Source organism: Delphinapterus leucas, chromosome 3 (genome assembly GCF_059928025.1).
Source record: "Delphinapterus leucas isolate spDelLeu-1000000601 "Yukka" chromosome 3, BTC_Dleu_Yukka2, whole genome shotgun sequence".
Classification (NCBI taxonomy): Eukaryota; Metazoa; Chordata; class Mammalia; order Artiodactyla; family Monodontidae; genus Delphinapterus; species Delphinapterus leucas.
The window spans coordinates 67,864,070-67,888,729 of NC_143131.1; the positions used below are offsets into that span (position 1 = coordinate 67,864,070).

Genomic DNA, 24,660 nt, shown 5'->3' on the forward strand with positions numbered 1-24,660 from the left:
TAGACATTTGAGTTTTTCACTCATTCCCTTAGAAGCTCCATCTGTACACATAAACCATAGAACAAAAATGCCATCCCTATATCTATTGTTGAATACCTTCAAAATATGATACAATAAAAACATTTATAATATGTTTATAAGTTAATAATATAATGAGAATTGCTTAGTTGATATTAAACAGATAAAATTAAGAAAGCTGATTTTTGAAAGTGTTTATCATTGACCAATAGGTTTGAATTCTAAGGCGCACTGTATAGACTTCTTCCTTTAAAAAATAGGAATTCCATAAAAATTTATAAACCTATTTGCAATTGATAATGGTGTTAGAACATGAGTATTTAATCTCTATACCCAGATTTTACCCACCTCAATTAAACATACAAAGTACAAATGCAAAATGCAAAATCCATTTGACTTATTTTTGAGTATAAAAATAATAAAACTAAAAATACACTCTATAGATATTTTAGGAAAGACAAACACCACTAGAGAAATTCTATCAAAAGAAAGAGAACAGTAAGATACACAAAGCTGAGATGAAACTCAGCTGTTATCCATGACTACTATACTCTGCCATTCTCTTGTCTAAAGCAGAATTTATTCTGAATATCTTTCATGTGTGAGCAGCTTTCCTGACTATGTACGTTACTTCCGCACTTACGCGATGGAACTTGTGAAAACAGCAAATCAAGTTATTTGCTCTTTTCCCTGTTTCTAGTGTAAGAAGTCTTTAAAGAACTGTTTGTCTTTATCCAAATGTCATGTTTGCCCTCTTAGATCTCCAAATGTTCCCTGGAGTCATGCTTTTCATTTTGTGATCCAAACATTCTTTTATTTCCCGTGTTGCTTTTTCCTATGCCAGGGTTTATTAGCAGCAGCACTATTAACGTTTTAGTCCAGACAGTTCTTACTTGTTGGGGCTGTCCTGTGCATTGCAGAATGTTTAGCATCATCTCTGCCCTCTATGCACTGAATGCCAGTAACATTCTCCTCCACTCCACATCCTCCTTTGCTTTGTGACAACCATCCATGTCTCTAGCCATCACCAACTATCCCTGGGAAAGGAGGGAGAGGAGGAAAACTGCCCCAGGTTGAGAACCACTGCCTTATCTAAAAAGGATTCACAAAAGTAACATCATGGTAGACATTTACCAATGGGGAAAGATTTACAAAACATTAGGTCTACCTCATTAAAGGAGAAAAATAAAACAAAACAAAATGATTCATATATTTTATCTCCCTATTGTCTGATTTTTATTTGTGTAGACTTAATTCTTTGTTAATCAGTACTCTGGGGAATGTTACGAATTTTATAAATGTCTGAAGACTTTTATAAATGACACTTATTTTTCCTTTCAGATATTTTAGACATCTTTAAACATACAGACCTAGGTTGTTTTAATTAAATACTTGCAGAGGAGGATTATATTATATATAAAAGACTTTTTTTAAAAAAAAAAAACACCACCTCGTTGCATACTATCTACACATCTTTGGGGCATCCTGCAGGTTCCTTCCAATCCCATCCATTTACTTCCCCAATCCAGCCATAGATAATGACTTAATTCCCTTTCTTTTCTCTTTAGAATTATCACATATGCTTGTATCTGTAAACAAATTGTTTAGTTTTGTACACTTTTGAACTTTAAGTAGAATCATACTGTTTGTATTTTGTGCATTGCTTTTTTTGTTCAGCATTATGTTTGTGAGATTTATCCATGTTGATGCATGTAGCTGTATTTCTTCATTTTGGCTGCTGTGTAGTATTACAGTATATGACTATATAACATCTTATTTATCAGTTCTCCTGCCAGTGGACATTTGGGTTACATTCAGTGTTTTCACTATTATAAACAATGTTTCTACGAATATTCTTGAACTTGTTTGTGGTAGATCTCTGCAAGTTTCCATAGGGTGTTTTTCCAGGAGTGAAGTGCAGAGTCATAGGATACATGTACTATCAAATTCACTAGAAAATGCCAAATTATTTTCCAAAGTGGTTGTACCAATTGTCACTCCCACCAGCAATGTGTGAAAGGTCCCATTACTCCACATCTTCTCCAACATTTGATATTAATGGACTTTGAAATTTTTGCCAATCTGGTGGGTATAAAATGTTATCTCTTGTGATTTAATTTGCGTTGTCTTGGATACTTCTCCCTGGATATCTTTTCATATACTTTTATTTATAGCTTTTCTTTTGTAAGGTTTCTATTCATGTCTATTGTGTATTTTTAAAACTTGATTGCTTCTCTTTTATATATTGATTTGTGTGAGTTTTTTTAAATGTCCTGGTTATTAATCCCTTGACAATTATATGTTGCAAATATCTACTCCCAGTTTGTAGCTTGTCTTTCCCCATGGCATTTTTTAATGAACAGAGTTCTTCATTTTCTTGAATTTTCCTTTATGGTTTAAACCTTTTTGTGTCTTAAGAAATCTTTACCTATCCTAAGGTCAGAAAGCTATCCTATGTTGTTTTTAAATGTTTTATAGTTTGTCTTTTACATTTATATATTTAAACCATCTAGAATTGATCTCCCATGGATTCTCTGAGGTAGGGAACCAAATACATATTTTTTTCCATATGAATACCCAATTGTCCAAGTGAAAAAACTACCTTTTCCCCACTGCTCTGCCATGTTGCTTCCGTCAAATATCAAGCATATATATGTGGATCTATTTCTGGTCTGTTTGCCTGTCCTTGCCAGTACCACACTCCCTGAATTATTTTAACTTTATAATAAGTCTTCATTTATAGTTTTGGAAGAAAGCTGTATATTGCTTTCCTCTCAAATTTAAAGACAACTTTTAATTAGTCAGAATCAAGTATAATGAGTTATCTAATTGATAATTTTTAACCTTCCGTATCACTTCCATCTCATTCTATCTGATACTTGCTAGTATCTGGACCCTAGTATAGACTTTCCATATTACAATAAAAGAAGTGTAGATATCCAGATGCGGGTTTTCATTGAACTATATACATAGTGTAGATTATTAATTGAAAATGACATATTATTATAGAAATCTCAGTTTATCTTCTAGGAATTTGTAAAAATCAAATACATACACAAATGTTTCTAATTTCTTAGTTATAGATAGTAGGACTTTATAATCTATTTTTAGGTTATGTCTATCTGAGTGACAATTTCTTATGTGAACGAAAATATATGCTTGGATTGTGTTTCATTAAAGACAGTTTTGTTTTCTATGGGTCAATACATTCTAAGCTGTTTTGTCAGGCAGAAGTAAATTAAAGGAACTAAATATTTAAGTTAAACCTACATTTGTCATTTCAAAAGAATATGGTTATAAACAGCCTTTTGAATATGTAAATAAATTTAATATTCGTGAACTTTTGACATCCAAACATCTTGGTACCAAGGTTTCTGGTAATCATCCTTCCATTGAAGATTTGCATTATTTCATGAGAGAATATGACATGCTTATCAGGTGGGCCTCATGATGGCATTCTTAAAGTAAACTATTGATAGGAAATGTCATTTAGGGAAATTATATTGAAGTTAAGTTATATTTTTATTAGAGATATATAGCAAAAAACAATCACTTAATAAAAGTTAATTTTTAAAATATATCATTTAAAACAAGTACACTAATATTGAATAAAGTTACAAATCAATACAAATTCAGTTGAACCAATTTTCCCAGCTTCTTGAATTTCAAAATTGTGAGGTTTCTTTTACTACTATTTCCTTTTTACTATTTCTACCATCACTAAGTTTGTTGATATACAGAATTTTTTATTGTGGGTTAAAAATGATGGTTATATATTCCAAGATTTACCTTTACTTACCCTGCTTAAGAGTTGAAATTTATATTTATAAGGTAATTACGAAATTGAAGCATGAATGCTATGTCCTGACTTGCTTCCTGTCTCTGTACAGAAGACAGAAAAGAGCAAATAAACGTAACTGAACCTGGAGATATTTTATGTATACTGAAGGGTCCATATTTTGAACATATTTTGTCCACATTTTGAAGCTATGATGTTATTATAGATTGTAAGTTTTTTTCGGGGAAGTGACAATAATAGTTAATTATTACAAATCTTATTTGAAGTGAGGGTGGGTAATAAATAAAAACATCGGGATGGTGGTGAAGACAACATCAACAAGCCACATGGTGGCATGAGACAGGAAATTCCAAATTCCTTTTAATTTAGAATTTTTTTCAGAAAAGTAGCACCTCCAAATGGACAGATGAATGTATGACCATATGCCCTATGGTTCTTAAAAAAAAAAAAAAAAAAAAGCACAATTCAAGATACAGAATCTGAGATTCAAACTAGGCCCAGAGGCTTACTGTTTAGTTTTGTCTTGAAAATTTTCAATTTCTTAATCTAAATGACTGCTGAAGGTGCTTGATTGGGTATAATAAAGAAGGAAAGAGAAAAAAAAAGAGAAACTCATGCCAATAGAAATACTTAGATTATTTGGAAATAACCCAATTTACTTTTCTTTAGTTGCTTGCGGCCAGCCCCCTGTTGTAGAAAATGCCAAGACCTTTGGAAAGATGAAACCTCGTTATGAAATCAACTCCCTGATTAGATATCACTGCAAAGATGGTTTCATTCAACGCCACCTTCCAACCATCCGTTGCCTAGGAAATGGAAGATGGGCTATGCCTAAAATTACCTGCCTGAACCGTAAGTGGTCCTTTAGAAAGAATGGACAACCATGCTATAACAACTACTAGACACCCTCATTTTACGGCTACGGTATTGGTAGTTTAGGGTATGGAGCAAGTAATATTGTTGTGTTTTCTTTTCTTTCTTTCTTTCCTTCCATGTAGCATCTGCATACCAAAGGACTTATTCTAAGAAATACTTTAAAAATTCCTCATCAGCAAAGGACAATTCAATAAATACATCAAAACATGATCACCGTTGGAGCAGGAGGTGGCAAGAATCAAGGCGCTGATCCCTAAAATGGCGAACATGTGTTTTCATCATTTCAGCCAAAGTCCTAACTTCCTGTGCCTTTCCTATCACCTCGAGAAGTATTACCAGTTGGTTTGGATTTTTGGACCACCGTCCAGTCATTTTGGGTTGCTGTGCTCGAAAACATTTTAAATGAAAGTATTGGCATTCAAAAAGAAAGCAAACAAAAGGAAAGAAAATAAGGGCAGAATGTAACCATTTCCAGACTATCTAATTTCTTTAGTTTTCTATTTGCCTCCAGTGCAGACCATTTTATAATGTATACCAGCCTACTGTACTATTTAAAAAGCTCCATTTCAGCACCAATGGCAATGTAAATAAGATGATTTAATGTTGATTTTAATCCTGTATATAAAATAAAAAGTCACACTGAGTTCGGGCATATTTAATGATGATTATGGAGCCTTACAGGTCTTTAATCATTTGTTCGGCTGCTTTTGGTAGTTTGTTTAGGCTGGAAATGGTTTCCCTTGCCCTTTGTCAGCAAGATGGAGGATGGCTTTTCCTGGACAATTAACAAACACAAAGTTTTGTAGGTCACTGCACCATTTCCGCCCTAGGTACAACCGGCTTCCATGTGATGCTGAAGCCTGGCTGGCTAATGGGATCCCAATGGAACTAGAGACTGCAACGTGGAACTCTTTTTTTGCTGCATTCCTTTTTCTTCACTTACAAGAAAGGCCTGAATGGAGGACTTTTCTATGACTAGGAGCATTTTTTAGGGGTCAAAGTGTTAATTATTAACTCAACTGGGTCTCCTTTTTAATGGCTTTTTATAATACTAACTTGCAAGATTACAGATCAACAACATTTCAAATGGATATAGACCTAGGGCTCTGGAGGGAGGGGGTTTGTTAAAACAACACACATTCAAAGAAAGAAATTTTGTATATATAACCATTTTAATCTTTTATAAAGTTTTGAATGTTCATGTATGAATGCTGCAGCTGTGAAGCATACATAAATAAATGAAGTAAGCCATACTGATTTAATTTATTGGATGTTATTTTACCCCAAACCTGAACATTGACATAGTATGTTAGTTATTTTTCAGTGTTAGCCTTTATACTTCCCTCACACAGTTTGGAACAATATAATCTAGGTACTCTGTCCCTGATGAAATAATGTGATGGATAGAATGCATCAAGTGTTTATTATAAAAAGAGTGGAAAAGTGTATAGCTTTCAGCAAATGATGTTTGCCCATTCTAAGCAAGGAGCATATATATAGAACTAGTGTGGGCGTTGCTTCCTGTTAGGTGGAGTGTATGTGTTAAAATTTCTCCCTATCTCTTCCCACTCTGTTTTCTCCCCTTAATTTGAATAAAATGACTGCTGAAGATGACTCTGAATCATTATCCACTTAATTTAATGTTTAAAGAAAACCCTGTAATGGAAAGAAAGCATTTAGGAGTCTTTCCCTAATTTTAGTTAGAATGATCTTGAGAAGACAACAAATAAAATGCAAATAGAAGAAGAGCAGACCCAACATGGATTCTTTTTCACAGAACCTCTTTTGACTTAGAAGGAACCCCAGTAGCCACAATCATCCACACTGTCTTTAGGCAAGTTCCCTTGGTTGCTGCGTTAAATGTGATCCACCTTTGGGTGTTCTAGAGCACAGAACAACTCTGTGTCTGCCTATTAGGTTTTAATTTTTCCTCTTTCATTACAATGCACATAATACGTTCCTGTATTTATATTATACCGTGTATAGTGTAAAATGTGAATGACTGTTTTTTTTTTTTTGTGAATGAAAATCTAAAATCTTTGTAACTTTTTATACCTGCTTTTGTTTCGCCAAAGAAACCTAAAATCCTTCTTTTACTATACTGTGACTGGTCTGGTTATTTACAACTTTAAACCCTAATGTGCACGAACATTTTTACATTCTAGATCTCTCATGAAGTACAAGCTGCTGGCTTGGATGAAATGATTTTATGGCTAGCAGAGAGGTGATTATAAATGTCCCTGCAAAAATTGAGATAGTAATTCTGATAATGTTTACATATATATTCTTAGGCATTAATCTCAAACATGAAGGAAACATGCAATAGGAAAAGTGATAGGTCACACTTACAGAACTCTTCCTATTAACCAGGCCAAGTGTTTTATGTATATCATCTCCCAACAAGCCTAAGAGAGAGGCTGTTAATGTCTGATTGATGAGGGATCAAGCATAGAGAATTCAAGTCATTTGTCCCAAGTTACATAGTTTGTTTGTCGTGGATGCAGGTAATCTCCAGAACCTGCATAATACTCTCAATAAAAACATAAAATATTATGTTCTCAATTGTTATACATTTAGGAGGTTAATTTACTGGCTAGAAGATCATATCTAAAAAAAAGATCAGAAGATGTCAAAAACACCAAGTTCATATCCATCCAGATATTCATCCATCACTTTATTTTCATTCATTCACTATTACTAAGTACTTACTATGTATTAGGCACTGTACTAGGCCCTGGAGATTCAGCAGTAAATGAGCTAGACAGGTCTCTGCCAATGTAAGATTTTTATACTGGATGCATCCCATGGGAGTTATTTTACAGCCCATTCTATTCAATATCTTTATTGATAATTTGGAAGAACAAATCCATTATATATTCTGCAGTTGTATAGAAGATATCATAAAGGACAAAGGTGAGTGGAAAATTATTTTGAGGTTTCTTTCTTGGAATGTCAAAAATACATGGGAAGTTAGGCAAGAATAGATACAGAAGAGATTCTTTTCCTTGCTTAGCTTGTCCTTTTAATGTGCAATCTGTCATATCTTTATACAGAACTTTAAATAGAAATTACCCAAGGCAGTATATAAGAATTTGTATTACTTGTGCATATACACCCTTATTAGATGTTTATAAATCCATCAGATAAATTTTTACTGATCTAGGTGCAAATAATAGAGTCTATGGGATGTTCCATTACCCACAATGCTGGAACAGAGTGAGAAGTTTAAGGAGACTCAGCACTACTCAAAGTCAGCCAGAGGTGGTTTTCTATTCATTTCTAAAGCTAGGTTGCATATCAGGGGAAGAAGAGGTGGTTTTATGGGGTAGCTGAAATGGAAAAGAGGTATGAGAGATTGTATCGGGAGGAATACATCATTTTAATGTGATAGCAAGTAGGACTTTGCTGATCTTAAGTGAATTTTCAATTACAGTACAGGAAGTAGGAACTGGATTAGCCTTGAGCTAATTATGCAGGAGTCATATATCATGCAAAATAAAGTTGTGGAGTTTGAAAATGGAGAGAAAAAATAAAATAGGTTTCAAAAAAGTTCAGAGTTGATTTTGTGCATGCCTGTGCAAGACTGTCTCCCAAGAAAAGAATCTCCAAGAGAAAATATATCTTAGATAAAAGCAAAAGATGTTATTATCAAGAAGCTAAAGACTCAGTGATGACTTCAACATTTTTTAATGTGTTTCTTTTTATGTTTCCCAGTATTACAAATGCAGGGAAGTGGTTTTTGAAGGAAAAGTCCTGCAGTGATGGTTTTGTACCATTTGTACATCCTTTCTTTTTTCTTTTAACTGTGCTGCAGTTCCCATTTGCTAAACAAACCAGAATTCACCCAAATGATTCTTTTCTAAAACAAGTCTATATACAAAGTTTATAAAGGTCTTTGAATGAGTCATTCAAGAGTGTATAATCTTTTCCCATTATTACTCATTTCTGAGTGTTTGGATCCCAGCTGGACAAGAAAGAGAAAATGCCAAACAAGAACAAGAATGGTTTTTGTTGAGATGTTTACAGAATAGGCAAAGCCTGGGTTTTCATTGGAATTTAAATTCACAGTTCTGTCTGAGTCCATCAAATGATCCCTGCTGAAGATTAAAAGTTGATTGCCTTAAGGCAGTAAGTCGTAAGTAATTTTTTGATAGTGTGTACTCTAAAATAAAATGTTAAACTATGTATCCATCACATTTTAAGTTGTTAACCAAAATGTTTTTCATCATAAAGCAAAACAATTGTAAAGGATTTTAGTTTTGGCATATTCTAAATATTGCTGTTCTAAAATAAACACGTAACATCACTCTCTTAAATATTTTCAGTGGATTCTAAATACTGTAATAGTTTGATTCCCACTATCATCCATCTTAAAAATACTTGAAGAAAAATACTCTTTTAATAGTCAGATATTTTATGTTTTTATTTTTGGACTTGCTTTTTTATTTCAGTTCCCCCATGGAATTGTATCTAAATATTATACGTTTATGTGCTTGAAAGTCTTCTATTGATTAAGCTATCACCATATATACATCAAAATTTGTACTTTCAAGTGGAAAATTAATTTTGTCTTATGAACATAAACGTAAAGGTATAAAAGTTAAAAATCCTCTCCTGGATTAAGTTATCATTGTAATTCACAGATACACAATTGCTCAAAGCAATATTACACTCTTACAAAATTTGAAAGCTAATTACACAAATTGTAACATTTTATTAGAAATGTATCTCAATGAGATGATTAGGGCTGTTTTTCACAAATCACATTTCCATGAGTAAACATTACCTAAAACTAGAATGTGTCATGGCTTAGCATCAATTCTATTCCTATTTTATTCTTACCGATTTAAACATTGAGAAAACTTTCTCACTTAAATAAGTAAATGGAAATGATAGTTTTATTATGCAGATCTACTCAATATTTTTAAACTTCTTTCTGAATTATATGTCAAAAATCTTATAGTGGTCTGTCAAAAATTACTTTCAATTACCTTTCAGTTGACATCTCAATGAAGTCCTTCTTAAATTTTTTTGGTAAACACCTGACTTAAAAAAGGTTTTGATTTGTACACTGTCACCAGAGTCATTCATTTTGATTCGTCCTTTTCTCTGTTCATAATTTTTACATCCCATGTCAATGCATCCTAAGACTCAGGATGGATGAAAGGTGTGTTCGATATGGTGGTTGTTTTTTATGAAGTCGGAGTCTAAAGCCTTCGGTTTTCAAAGCTTGTTTCCTGAAACAACAGCATTAACATCACCTAGGAACTTGTAAGAAATGCAAATCCTCAGGCCCTGCCGTACTGAAATAGAAATGTTGGGGAATGAGGAGAGCAACCTGGGTTTTCACAAGCACTCAGGATGATTCTAAAGTTTATGAGAACTGGTATAAAGAAGATGATATCAAAAACGTTGAAGTTATGGAAATTTCTTCCTTTTGTGTGCCCATGTACACCACCACCCCCAGAGTCTTTATTTTGCATGATACATGACTTATGGACAATTAGCTCAAGGCTAATCCGGTTCCTACTTCCTGTCCTGTATTGAAAATTCACTTAAGATCAGCAAAGTTCTGATCAAGCAACCCTGATTTGGAGACCACTGCTTTAAGATACACAGTCCTTAAAGTATTTTTAGAGTTTTAGTACATTATCTATCTGTACTTGTGAGCATGTTTGGTGATTGCTTTCCCAATATTGAATGGGCCTCTGGTTATACAAGAAAAAAGTGAGAAAAGCTTTCACTACAGGGAAAGCTGAATAAAGAGGCATGGTTAAAAATAATCATTTCTTAAAAGACAGACCTGAAACAAAGCTTGAAATGAAAGAATTAAGACAAATTTAAAAACTGAGAAATAATAGAAGCAAAAAAGATAAAACTTCCTAACGGTAGCTAGCCAAGAAAAGGAACTTCAAATTCAGTGGGGAGCCCTAAAAGAGGTCTAGATGGGAGAATCCTTCAGAGTGAATTGATCTATAAATAACTCCAGTTCCTAAATCAGATGACCCTCTCCAATGCCCATTAGCCAGATTGAACTCATCATTCATTCAATAATGTATATTGAGACTTACCATGTGCCAAGCACTCTGCTAGATATCGGGGATACTGTTATAAACAAGATAGGCCAAGTCCCTCTCCTCACTGGAATTTACTATCTGATGGGAAAGATTATCAATGGCACTAAAGATGGAAGAGATCTGAATTCTCAAAATGTTGTTGCTAAAGTCTCCATTTTTGGTCATCTCTTTGCTCTGCTCTCCGTCTTCACCTGATTCCAACCATAACCATAGGCCTTAACTCACTCCTACATTATAATTTCCATATCTCTTTCTTCTGTGGGAAAGGTATGTATCCAGCTGGTTGGGTTTCAGCAGTACATTAAGTTCTATATGTCCCAAATTGAAATATTATCCACCCATCCTACTAATTGTCTACACATTTTTTTTTAAACTAGGAGTCTAAGAGTCATCCTGGACTCCTAAGTTATGCCCATATTCAATCAAGAACCAAATTCTATTAATTGCACCTCCAAAAGTTTCTCATATTATCATCTTCTCTCTATCCCAGCTGTCCACAATATCTCATATAGTATTACTGTCTCTAGATGCATCACTTTCAAAATGATCTTTTAAACTACTACAGAGTATTTTTTCAAATGTGCAATCAGAGCTTGGTGTTCTACAGCTCAAAATTCTCCAGAAGCTATTGTTTACAAAATGAAATTAATTTTACATGCATAGCAAAATGCTTTTGGGGGAAAAAAACTGTCTAGGTATTATGTGCTTGAGAATGGAGGAACTGATTTAGAAATCTTAAGTAAATCAACAATTAAATTTAAATAATTTAAAAGTTTTCGTTTTTTTCTTCTAATTAGATCAGTCTGGCTTCCTGTTCAGTCTCTGATGAAAAGTCAGGTTCCCCTTGTAGCGACTGTGTACAAGGTAAAAATGGAAGACCAGAAATGTTCTCTAACTTAATGGGACAGAGGGTTTACCCCTCCAGATACACTCTCTACCCTTCTCTTCCTGCTTTGTGCCCTGGGAGATTGACACCCATCTCGACATAGCCCTCTCTACCTCTTATTCTCTACTGCTCTCTCACCTTGACCCTTCAGGACTGAGGGAGTAAGAGCTCTCCACTATTACTGGTCCATGGGTACTGCACTATAAATTGTGATTTCCTTAAGCTACCCATCTGTATATTAAATAGTCCTTTTGTTAAACTCTCTTCATCTTACCCAGTTTGATTGTGTCATCTGTTTCCTACTGGATTCCTGACTGACAAAGTGTTTTTAGATGCAGCGCTTCAGGGAAATTATGGCAGTAACCCAGTTCCTATCAATCACAGGACGGGCATGCTACATTACAGTCTGGAAGCGACCACGTTGGTTCTCTTGGTTTCTTTCATGGCGTCTTATTGTGAGGTTATATCTTTAGTCCTTCCTTACAGCCACTAAAAGCTAAACATGTGCTTGTTGCAACTGCCAGCCATTTTTCTGCCTCAGCTATGCATAAACATAGCCACGCTGCAGACTGCTTGGTCCTAAGGCTGTGTTCTCTGGCTTGATTTCCAAAGTTAAATGTGATACTTCTCAGCTTGAAATCACAGTCAAGTTCAGTAATCAATGCTTGTCTTATAATAAGGAGCAAAGAAAAGAGTAGGTGTCAAGGTTTACATGTGCATAGCTTTCTCTGAGATTAAACCCCCAATATTTTTGAAGTTTTATGACCACACATGGGGAAAGTGGGAAGAGAAAGGAAGGGAGACTGGTGTTTTAAAGCTGCCAGACCATTTTGTTTCTCTGGATAGAGGTCTGCTTCTGTCTTTCAGAGAAGTTTTTTTCTCCCTTTGTTTTTGGAGGAGCCATTCCAGGGGGGTCTGTAAGTTACACAAGTTTAAGACCAAGCTCCTACTTTGGAATGAATTGGTAAAAGGAGAAGCTGAGTTGCTCTGCATTATAAAGTGGATGTTATCTTCTCATGCAAAGTGGTGTATTTTTAGAGTAAATTTTTACTTTGAGAAATATTCTGTTTACCTTCTCTAGGGTCTTGATTCCAAGGAGTGGAAAATTATTGGCAGAAGGGCCTTCCTGTGTCGAGGAGGGAAGTTAGTTTCAGCAACCTGGTAGTAGATGTGCTGAAATTAAGAGAAACAGGTCTCCACCTGTGGAGGGGCCTGAAACTCTGGAAGTAGTTGATAAACTGCACAGTTCTGAGTTATTTAGCTGTGTTAGAATTCTTTACATTTCCTCACGTCCTCAGCATAGTTTTCTTAAGTTAGGGCTTAACTGAGCTTTTCAGAATTAAGGGATAGGCCAGCCCTCCTATGGGAAGAGCGGAGAGGTAAAGAGATCAGCAGCAGCCTTAGAAAGCCAAGTACAGATGGCGTGATGGGATCTAGAGTCATGTGCCTGGTACCAGAAGGCTGGCTGGGGTCAGAATGACATGCCAGGTGGATTTATGGGACTGGGCATTGTGCCGGGGACATCTGTTGGAAGGAATCTGCTAAAATGTTTAAATTTTTTGTCAAGTAACAAGTGGTCTTGGAAATATCGTTTGAGCACTAAAGGGAAGTACAATTTCTTAAAACTAAAGGTGGGAACATCTGTTTACATAGGCTTTTTTATAAGTAATATCATTGTGTAATACGTGGCGATACTTATACTTTTACCGTGGAGTCTCTTCTACCTTAAGATGTGAGGTGAATTAACAGATTCTTTTACTTTGCATAAGGATATGTAGGGCAAAATGAGTAATTTGGGAATTAAAAAATAAACACATAAGGAAGACAAAAAAGTAACCGAGTAAAATGAATAGAAGAAAATTAGCTAAGTAATTCCAGAAGAATGAGAGTAATAAAAATATACTGTGCTTTTGGATAAGGATTTAGGAAAGGAAGAAGACTTGCTGGGACTTTGGAGGTTGTACTAATCTAGGCAGAGACAAAACATGTCATTAAAAAGCAGGCATTGGGATTTGGGGACTTTGTTAAAATGCAGATTCTGCTTCGGAAGGTCCAAGATGGGTCTGGGGTTCTAACAAGCTCCTAAGTGATGTTGATTTTGCTGGAAGATAAAACACACTTTTAATAGTAAGAGCTTGGAGCGCCGGTTCTCATACTTTAGTGGGCATCAAAGTCTGCCAGAGTCCTTATTAAAACACAGATAGTTGTGTCCAGCTCCCAGTTTCCAATTCAGTTGATCCAGGGTAGGGCCTGATAATTTGCATTTCTAATAAGTTCACAGGCAATGTAGCTCTGGACATGATCATGTGCGGCAGTGGTTCTCAAACCTGCCATAGCGGCCCTCCGCCCTTCCCAAGCCTCTCCACCTCCCCAAACCCTGCTCTCACAGAATCTGTTCTAAAGCCCCCTGGGTGATCCTAATGCACCCTCAGGTTGGAGAACCGTTGATAGAAGGCTTCATGGGTCACATAAAGGCTTCAGATTTTATTCTAAATATAATACCATGTACTAGTTGGCTCTGCTTTTAGAAATAATTTGTGACTGGATATAAAGGTGTTTGAAGGCAGATCACTGATGAAATCCTGACGACTGAACTACATGCCTTTATCTCGAAAGGTGAATGAGTAATCTCTATGAGGCAGACACTATCTTCACTATCTCTTTTCTTACAAATAAGGGAGACTCTGAAAGGTTAATCAGACGAGTCTTTAATTCCTGCAGAGATATATATTAAAAGGTACACAAATTGGTTAATTTTGAAATCTACTCATGCCAAACTGGCTCAGTAGATTTGCTCCCACTTTCTATAAACTTTGGTCTGTTCCATTATGTGTTATGTGGCAGAAGCTAATTACTGGGAGCCTGTAATTTGAAGTGACAGGTAATTGAAACTTGGGTTCTGTAGGAATATCTGTGTAATGCATAATACATTATTAAACACGAATTATTTAAAGCACAAGTGAAGCCAGTTGAAGTCATCTCCAGCAGTTGTTGGTTCATAATAAAATTGAAACTACAGGTAATTAGCATGGGTCCAAAAAAGTTCATTTCAAGTTGGCCTGCAAAAATTATTTTTCATCATTTGATATTAATTATGACATGCTAATATGTCTAATTTTATTTGGCCCATCTACATTCACCTCATGTACTCAGAATGAAAAGCAGAACAAAGCTCTAAATCCAAGAAAGAAAGAAAATGATCTATCCCACACTTCTATTAATATTTAATCTTCTTTACTGGATTAGTACTCCGAGGTTGCCAACACACACCTCAGTGGAAATGGTGACTCTTTTTGAAAGAATGTGAAAGCAGATTTTAGTTTCAAATAGAATATTATTATCTTATAAAATTTGATCACTTGATTTTTTTTTTTAAATGGAGAAAAGCCCCATTAGAACAATGGGATGTGTATCACCAGTAGTTTATATATTACACACTACAGTGAATATAATACATATGTAACATATAAATAATACATAATATATAATAAATATGTACATATAAAATACCTAGCTCTATATGTATCTATCTAATTTCCTTCCTGGTCTTTGCTTCTGAAATTGTCCATCTGACACTTTGGATCCTGCAGGAGCATCACTTATAATGATGCTTGTAAAAGAGTAGACGAAATGGGCAGATTTCAAAAAGTACAGTCAAAGTAATAGCTATTGATGAACGTACCACTGTGAATTGCAGAAAAGCCTCCAGAATCATGCAGCGTGCATTTCTCCAGTACAAATTACGCCATACTGCTATGAAAATAACAGCTCTGACTTCCTCGGCCACCTATCTGCAACTTGGGGCACTGGCAGTAAAATCCACTTCTAGCCCATTGTACCATCTTTGTGGGAACTTTAAAACCCTAACATCAGTATTTAGTTTTCTACAAGAGCAGCAATCTCTAAGGCTACTTATCTTTGTTATGAAAACAAACTTACCATAGGTGTAAATATGTATAGTTATAAATATAGCTAGAAACTACAGACCTTTCTGACCCCAGGTCTTTCTTGTTGGCAATCCATAAATAAATAAATAAACAAATAAATAAATAACAAAATCTCTTCCTAGTCCAATCCTTACAAAAAAAAAAAAGCAAGATTTTCCTAAGGTCCTCTGGCCACAGAAGACACAACAGCTGTGCTTTATGCCAGGTACATTTGATCCAGTTGATCAGTCATTTAAACTCCTCCTGTAAACACTTCATTCACTTGACTTCCAGGAATCACATTAACTTGGTTTTCTTCTACTCCTTGGGCATCTCCCTCACTGGTCCCTCCACATCTTCTCTATTTATACTCTTTCTCTTGTTGATCTCATCCAGTCTTCTGACTGTAAAGGCCATATATGTTTATGACTCAGCCCGGATATTTCCCTTGAATTCCAGATTTATATGGCCAATTGCCTACCCTACATCTCCACTTGAATGTTAACAGATATCTCACATTTAACAGGTCCAAATACAAATCCCTGTTCTTCCCTCCTACTTCATCCAAGGAAGAAACAGAGCACTGTGAGGAAGAATAACAGAGGGGGGAGGGTGTTTACTTTTGATGGAATGGGAAGACCACCCTGAGGAGGTGACATTTAAGCTGAGGGGAGGCCTGAAGGATGAGAAAAAAACCAGGAAAGCAAAATATAAATCTGGGGTGGGGAGGGCATTTCAGGGAAAGAAAATCTTATGTGACGACCCTGAAGGAGTAAAGCACATGGCATATTTGAGAAACCAAAAGCAAGCCCACGTGACTGAAGTGAGAGATTGGCAGTTATCTCCTGTAGGTGCTACAGTATCTGTGATGGTTAAGAGAGGAGTCCTAGAGCTGGATTCCTGAGGTCAAAACCAGGTTTCGCCTCTTAACAGCCTGTAATATTTGACAAGTTACTTTACTCTGTGCCTTAGTTTCCTCATCTCCTAAAATGGGGATATTTATAGTGCCTACCCTATATGGTAGTTGTGTTATCAATGAGCCATTGCATGAAAGTACTAAGAACAGCATCTGCAATGTAGCATATATTGTAGTATAAATGGGAACATCTATTTTGAATTCAATTACTTCTCCCCACGTCTAGAACTGCCACTTTGGTGCACCATCATTTCTGGCCCTCCTCCTAAAACTGCCTTCCATTTGGTCTCTAGGTATTTACTCTTAACCCAATACAATCCGTTCTCCAACAGAAGTCAGGGTGATTTTTTTTTTTAAGGGGACTCTGTCTTTATTGGCCCACAGGCTGCGTGAGGGGGATAAGGCGGGAGGAGTGGGGTCCCTGATGCCAGGCAGCCGAGCTTCACGGGCTTGTACATGATGGAGAACTCGCCTAGGTAGAAGCTGATCATCTCAGGGTTGATTTCCACCTGGCTGAAGGTCTAGCCGTTGTTAACACCCACCATGCTGCCCCGCATCTCGGGCGAGATAATCACCTCCGAGCAGGGGAGTCTTCTCCACCTGGGGCTTCTCCGTGGGCGGTGCCTCCTCCCTGGCCTGCGCAGGCGCTGCAGCAGCAAGTGCGGCTTCCTCCGCAGGCCAGGTCTCAGTGGCGGGAGCTGCGTAGCTGCATCCGCTGCTCCTAGGATGGATGTCCGGCAACTAACTGGTCGAGGTCCACGCCGAGGCAGGTGAACTTGCGGACGGTCCGCTTATTCTTCGCTTCCACTTCGGCCATTTTGTTGGTGTTGCGATAAGCCAGGGTGAGTTATTTTTTTATAGAAATGTAATCATGTCGCTTACCTGCTCAAAACTTTCCTAGATTTAAAGCAGGTTCATTGAGAATAAAATACGAAGGTTTTCCATGGCCCTCAAGGCTTTCCATGCTCTGACTCTAACCTGCCATCCTAGACTCATTTTGTGCCAGGTTCCCTTCACTCACTATATTTTCTGTCTCATTCGCATTCTCATCTCCCGGCCTTTATATGTCATGTTTTCTGTATCTAGAATGTTCTTTCTCTAGCTCTCCACGCCTTATTTTTCAGGTCTCTGCTCAAATGTCCTCTTAAGAATGACTTTCCTGATTATCACATCTACACAGGCACATGCTTTGTCCTCGGTCCCTATGAAGCATTTACTATTTTATGTTTTACTTTATACTCTTCATCAGCTGAAATTTTATTACTAATTTCGTTGTTACTTGTTTCTTGCTTGTCTCCCTTACTAGCTCTCAGTGTTTGTAACTGTAACATACTGGAGACTCAGTACCTATTTGTTGAATGAGGGGATGCTTTTCCATATTCTGGAAAATGAAAGAAAAATGATTGAGGATATTTGCTTGGAGTTTGTGAATTATTTCCACTTGTCAGAGATTCAGATGGAAAGGCTTTTTTTTTTTTTTTTTTTTTTTAGTTGCCTCACCTGTTTCTCCTCTGTCAAGGATTGTGGTCTGGTGCTGCCTGTTGTTCAGTATCTGGAAACCATTGTTTTTCTATAGCTTATCTGTTTGTTTGTTGTTGTTTAAAACAAAAAAAGCAAATCTGGTCCCCATTTCTCTATCTTGGCGGGAACTAAACAATTGCACGTATATGATTTTTATGACTCCTAGTGGTTGTTTGTACTTTGTATGGACTTTTACAAATGGAGAGCATCTTACATAAAGGCAATTCTGCATGAATCCTTTCTCCATTTGTCTCCAGGTTCTTAATACCCAAGTCACTGTGCTGCCATCTTGGGACACCATGCATGATAATGCAAGTTCTATGAATACAAATTTAGAAGGGTCTGATAGCATTTCCTTAGTTTTTTTCCCTAGAGCTCATCTCTGTATGTCATATCTAGTTGGTTGAAGAGCCAGGGCAGATCCCAGAGGAGATGTTTCTGGGAGACCCATAATCTGAGATGTGACTGAACCCTACATGGTGCTTTGAACAATTCTTGCTTATTTTTGACTAAACCAGATAGGTTGTTTCAAATCTGAATGCTAGAAAAGGGAACACGCTAAGTTAATATCTGCAAGAATTTAGTTGTTCTAAGAGTCAACCCAAGATTTTTATTGTAAGAAGAGTTCCCACCTCCCCATCTTGGAGATGTATTTAAATAATAAAATTGAATGGATGTGGAAATTTATTCAATAGGTCTATACTTGGAAATTTGGATTACAATTCAAAACAATAAGAAATATTTTCTATAGAAAAATCAGGCTTCTATTACATGGATTTCTAGTCAGAATATTTCAACTTAAACATCCTGGGATTGCCTTTCTACAAACTGAGAAGTGGATAATTAGATATGAATTAATCTACTCACACTTACAATTTCTATTTTCATTTTGAACAAAACATTTTCTCCATCAGTTAAAAGGCTGAAAATGGGTGATTTTATTACAGCATAGAAAATTCTGTGTTGTTTAATCTTTTGTGTAGTGAAAGGGAAACACATAAAGACCTTTGAAAATGACTTTGCTGTTGGTAATTGTTCTGATGTGTGGTGCCAGTTTCTGCATTCAGACCTGGTGTGACGCCAAGAAGTTGTGTATGGTTACTCTTAATGTATTTTTATTATAATAGAAATAAGGCATGGAGAACATAATGATACCCTGGAAGGAGGGAACAAACTAATTTAGAATGAACAACCAGTTCTGACACAAATGAGGGATATCAAGTAGTGAATTTTTTATAACGTAACTTGAGTTTAGATGTAAATATAGCATTGAAAGTTAGTGTTCCACACTACTAGGTTAACCCTAAGGGCTTGACATCAATGTCTAGCTTTTAGGGGCTAACTTTTAACTTGGATTAAAAGCTTTGTTGAAGTATTGATATTTTGGTTAATGAGTTGTTTAGAAGACTTTACTTATGAAAATCTCATTCACCAGAAATCTCTGGGAGATACTTGCTATTTGTTGGGTAGGAAAGAGAGGAACAATTATGACAAGGAAGGAAAGGAAAAATGATTTTCTCAGTCAGACTTACATGGACCAGTCCCCAAATGATAGACCCAAATTGCCCTGAAAATATTTCCATGACACTGCAACAAAATGTGAATTACGTGCATTTATTCAAGAAGTGTATAAATATATGATATGCAGGAACTATGCTTCAGTCTTTCTTCTAGATATTTTGGAAACATCAGTGAACAACAAAAAATCTTCATAATTCCTGCCCTCTTAGAGCTTAGGCCCTATTAGGGGATAGACACACAATAAAAATAAACATAACTGAATATATTACAAAGTAGAGAAAGTGAAAGCAACTTTGGGAAAAATAATAGTAAGTGGAGTGGGGGCAGGCAGACTGAATGTGTTGTCAACGATGTCTGAGTAGGTCTCATGCAAAACGTAATATTTGATCAAAAACTTGGAGGAGATGAGGTCCTTGGCTAAAATGATATCAGAAGAAATAGTGGTTCCAAGGGAGGGGTCAGTACAAAGGCTCTAAGATGGGAGATTCCCTGTAGTCGGTAGGAAACAGCAAGAATGGTGTGCACAGAGCAGAATGAGCAAGGGGGAGGAAAAGATATTATCTCAGAGAGATAACGGGGAGCTAGACCTTTGGGTTTTACTCTGAGGAACAAGATCCACTATGTGGATCTACATACTATGTGGATCTACATACTATGTGAGTCTACTCACCTACCCGTTCTTAAAAGATTCTATCCCAGGAGACCCATTTTGTTCTACAGGTCTAAAATTAATTATGTACATCGGTCACTATGACTGAAGCTGATTCCAAGCACCAACCACTGTCTTCCCTCCCAGAGCATCAGCACCGTCACTTACTTTATATTAAGGAGTGATAAGTCAACGGTACTTAACCAGTTGATGAAGAAGTCAGTAGCAAAGAGAGCTTCATAAATTGCCACAGTCAAATTTCTTTTTGCAATGAGCTAGGATGTGGGTCAGCAAACTTTTTTCTGTAAAGGGGCAAAGAGGAAATACTTTTGGCTCTGCTGGCTGTATGGTGTCTGTTGCACATACTCAGCTCTGCCCCGGCGGTGCAAAAGCAGCAATAGATAATGTGTAAACAGATATGCACGGCCGGGTTCCATAAAACATTTATTTACAAAACCAAGTGGTGGGCTAGATTTGGGCCGCAGGCTCTAGTTTGCTTTCCCTTATGATAGAGCACAGGGAATATATTAGCTCTGGAGGGAAGGGCATTAGCTGAGGGGGGATGCAGCATGGTGTAGGAGAGAGAGCTGTCATTAAACTCTGGACTCATAGAGACCTGTCCTTCAAGCTCAACTCTTCTACTTACCCAGTGCACATAGCAGGTGTTATGGGGTGAATGTTTGTGTCCCACCCCATGCAGGGATCCTTTTCTGAATTTCTCTCTCAGAAATCTGTTTTTGGAGTGTCCTGCCCTTGCAAGACGGCCACTGTCTACTTAGGCCCTATTTCCCCATGCTTGAATGTGGAAAACTACCTCATAGGAAAATCCAGGGGGGACGCGGAGCTCACCTTCTATGCTTCCTTCTCTCAAGGATTACAGCACCTATATTGCTGATTCTTCAGCGTCAAGCAATTGTTTGGTATATTTTATCCAGTTCTCATAATGGCCTCAGCCGTAGCGTTAATCCAGTACAAGATACTCTGCCATGGCCAGAACTGGCTCCCCTTTATGCTTCAACTTACTGTAATATAATTTCCATCACACTACCCCATTGAAACTGCTCTGGCTAGAGTCACCAATGATTTCCATGGTCCTACTCCAGGGGATTCTTTTTAGGCCTTATCCTGTTCCACCTCTTAGTAGCATTTGACACAGTTGACCACTTTCTGTCTTTGGCTTTCATACCATACACTCGGTATTCCTTCTACCTCTGTGGCCATTTTTTCTCAGTCTCCTTCATTGACTTAATTCTCCTTTACTCAGCCTTTAATGGAGTTCCCCAGGCCCTCTGATAGGACGAGTCTTAAGGGCTTTTTTCTCCTCACTGTACGTCCCCTGTGTAGGTGATCTCATTCAAATCTGATGATTGCCATAGTATGCTGGAAACTTTAAAATTCGTCGTTCCAGCCCAGGCCCCACGTCTAAGCTTCATAACTTAGACCTAATGGCCAACTCGAGAGCTCCACTTGGATGCCTTACAAGCTTTCCAAATTTAGTATGTCTAAAATGGAACTATTTTTGTGCTGTATGCCGACCTCCCTCTTCCGAGTTCACCATCTTAGCACAGGGCATCTTTCACCCCTCTCCACCCTGTAACTCTTGCCAGGCACTTGGGAATAACCCTTGATTCTTCCCTTTCACTTTAATCCACCAGGTTTCAGTAGCTCATCTTTTGATCAAACTTTCAACGTTATGAGAATCCATCTCTTTGCTGGCTGATGACCTTAGTTTGCTTTGTCCTGGGCCAAGTGCATTGTTCTGGAGCCATCGGAGTCATTTTTATTAGGGTATGTGAGGGTATAGGGGCGCAAACCCTGAAATCTCACTGTATGGTAGCATAGGGCACATACAGGTGAAAGTCATCAGATAAAGACTAATGTATGTTCTCTATGCTTTAAGACATTTAGCACATTTATGGTTAGTTTTTAAATAATTTGTAGGAAATTTTAGAAATTTGGAGGCTAATTTTCTGTAGATTCTGTAAGGCTCGCCTTATGGAAAATAGTTTCCATCTAACAGAACTGTATTTACAATTTGTGGAACTGCTGCTAGCTAGATTGGCTTTCAATTTATATTACACAGGCTGAAATTGTAGGGTTGTTTTAGTTGTGGGTAACTGGGGGTTTTAGATGTATGCATGCCATGTAGTCTATTAAATGTCTTGAAAATTAAAATGCTTATTAGAAAGGACAGTATGTTTTAACTAATGAGAAATGGTCTAAGTAAAATGGTACTCATATTTTATATATTTTCTTCAGAACCCGTAGTCACAGCGCAGCACCCACTGACCGTGAGTGACCTTGGGTATGTCACTTACCTCACGTATAAAATGGTGACGGTAATAGTGTCTGCCTCATCGGTTGCTATGAAGCTGAAGGGACTTAGTATTTATGAAGTGCCTAGAACAGTGCCTGGCCTAGGACAAACATGATAACCATTTGTTAAGTAAATTAAATAAAGTATTCCTAGCTTCTCCTTTTTAGTTTCTCTATTGTTTTGTGAAAGAACTAAGGAGTCAGGAACCCTGGGTTCTTACCTCAGAGGTGTTATTGCTTAGCTGTGTGGCCTGTGTGCCGCTTAGTGTCCCTTAGCTTTGATTCTGCATCTGTAACATGATAAGTAACACTTACTGGCTACTTTTCTTGTGCCAAGTACTCCATGAAGCACTTGACCTACATCATCTCATTTAATTCTCACAACTACCTCAAGATAGGTGGTAAAATAATAACTTTCATTTCATCTGAGACTTAGAAAAGATAATAAGTTGCCTGAAGTCGCACAGCTGGTAAATGTGGCATCGGGCAGCTTGTCCATTTCCAGAGCACAAAGCTCTGACCTCTGCTCTGAGATCCTCAGCCTCATTCCTCATTCTTCCCCAGTGGCTGCTTGTTTCTTACAGAGCTTTTAGGCATTGAAAAGCAGCCGGGGTTTCAGCCAGGCCTCTGCCTCTGCAAACTGTCTGCAGTTTTGTCTGTGGGAGGAGTCCTGGAGATCGTCTCCCTGTCGGAGCGAGCCTTACCCCCTGTCTCCTGGAGCAGGCTGGGGTCCAGCCCACTTCAGCAGCTCACTAGTTCTCTCCGGAGATGAATAGTGGGAGCCTGGGTGTGCCTTTGTTCCCTGGCTCTTGGTTCTTCTCTGTCATTGCTTTCTTTCTAGGATGCATTTGCAGTTATAACAGAGAAATCATGCAGACCAGAAGCCCTGTGCTGCTTCTCTGGCATTTTTCTTCTCTGAACTGGGTCCTGGTTTCCATTGGCAACCATGTAACTTGATCCCCCACAAAGCAGTTCTCCCTGTAGTGTTAGCATTTCAAAACTGAATCCCTTGTCAATATAATTGTTTGTTGTCCAGAATCCAGATTGTCCTTAACAGTGGCCTTCAGGAGACAACATGTATGTCTGTTTGTTGTTTAATACTTTTGTGACCCTAATGGTCAGAGGAGCAGGCCAGGAAGGAAGGAGGCATCACAAGGGTAGAGGGTCCTCAGACCAGCAGAATCTTGTGATTCTTCTTAAGCCACACTGTGTGTAGGGGGATGGGGGAAGGTTTCATCTGTTCTTCCACTCAGGACCAGTAGAATCATTCAATGTCACGGCTAGAAAGGATCATAGACCGCATCCCAGCCACCATGAAGATGAAGAAATCAAGACCATTATTAGTGGCTGCGTCACCTTAACATTGGACTGGGACCCGCCTTCCTGGCACCAGCACTCTTAACCCTGTGTGGTGTCACCTCCTCCACACCAAACTCGTGTGTAGCAGGTACGCATCCCAGACCACAGATTCAGGTGTGCAGTGGGTTGAATTGTGTCTCCTCAAAGAGAAGGGACCCTGGTATCTGTGAATATAAATGTATTTGGAAATAGGGTCTTTTCAGATGTACTCAAGATAAGATAAGGTCCTATTGATTAGTGTGGATCCTGAATCCAGTGGCTGATATCCTTAGAAGAAGAAGAGAGGACATCCAGGGACATGCACCAAGAGTAGGTCACGTGAAGATGGAGGCGGAGACTGGAGTGAGGCAGGACTGCCACGGCCTGGCAGCAAGCACTAGAAGCTGGGAAGAGGCAAGGGCAGGCATCTCCCCTAGAGTCTTGGTGGGGAGGACGGGCCTGAGGCCACCTTCATTTTGTGCTTCTAGCCTCCAGAACGGAGAGATTAAATTTCTGTTTCTGCAAGCCACCCATTTTGTGGTAACTCGTTGTGGCAGTCCTAGGAAACTACTACAAGGTGGCTATTAAATATAATTTTATTTTTCTGTAATTCAACATGACGTTTATTTTGTCCTTCAGTTCTGCCAGGGGGTAAACACTTAAACCCAGGCAATTGAGGTTCCTCCCACCTCCCAGGGTTGTGCCTAAACTACAAGTTGGGCCCATATGCCCAACCCAGTTGTCAGGGAACATGCCTTGTTTCCGTGCCCATGGCCTCCACAGCTCTGATGGCTCCAGTAGCTTCCAGAACACCGCA

At 37.7% G+C, this 24,660-nt stretch overlaps 1 protein-coding gene across 2 annotated transcripts in view; it reads left to right on the forward strand.

Annotated features, from left to right (window-relative positions):
* VCAN (versican) overlaps nucleotides 1-6,795 on the forward strand; it is a 113,943-nt gene extending 107,148 nt beyond the window's left edge. For both annotated transcript variants that reach the window (XM_022593304.3, XM_022593313.3), the window contains 2 exons: nucleotides 4,487-4,669; nucleotides 4,816-6,795. In XM_022593304.3, coding sequence (XP_022449012.2) covers nucleotides 4,487-4,669; nucleotides 4,816-4,943 — 311 coding nt within the window. In that variant the 3' untranslated portion in view covers nucleotides 4,944-6,795. The remainder of the gene's footprint in view (nucleotides 1-4,486; nucleotides 4,670-4,815) is intronic.
* The last annotated feature ends 17,865 nt before the right edge of the window (nucleotides 6,796-24,660 follow it).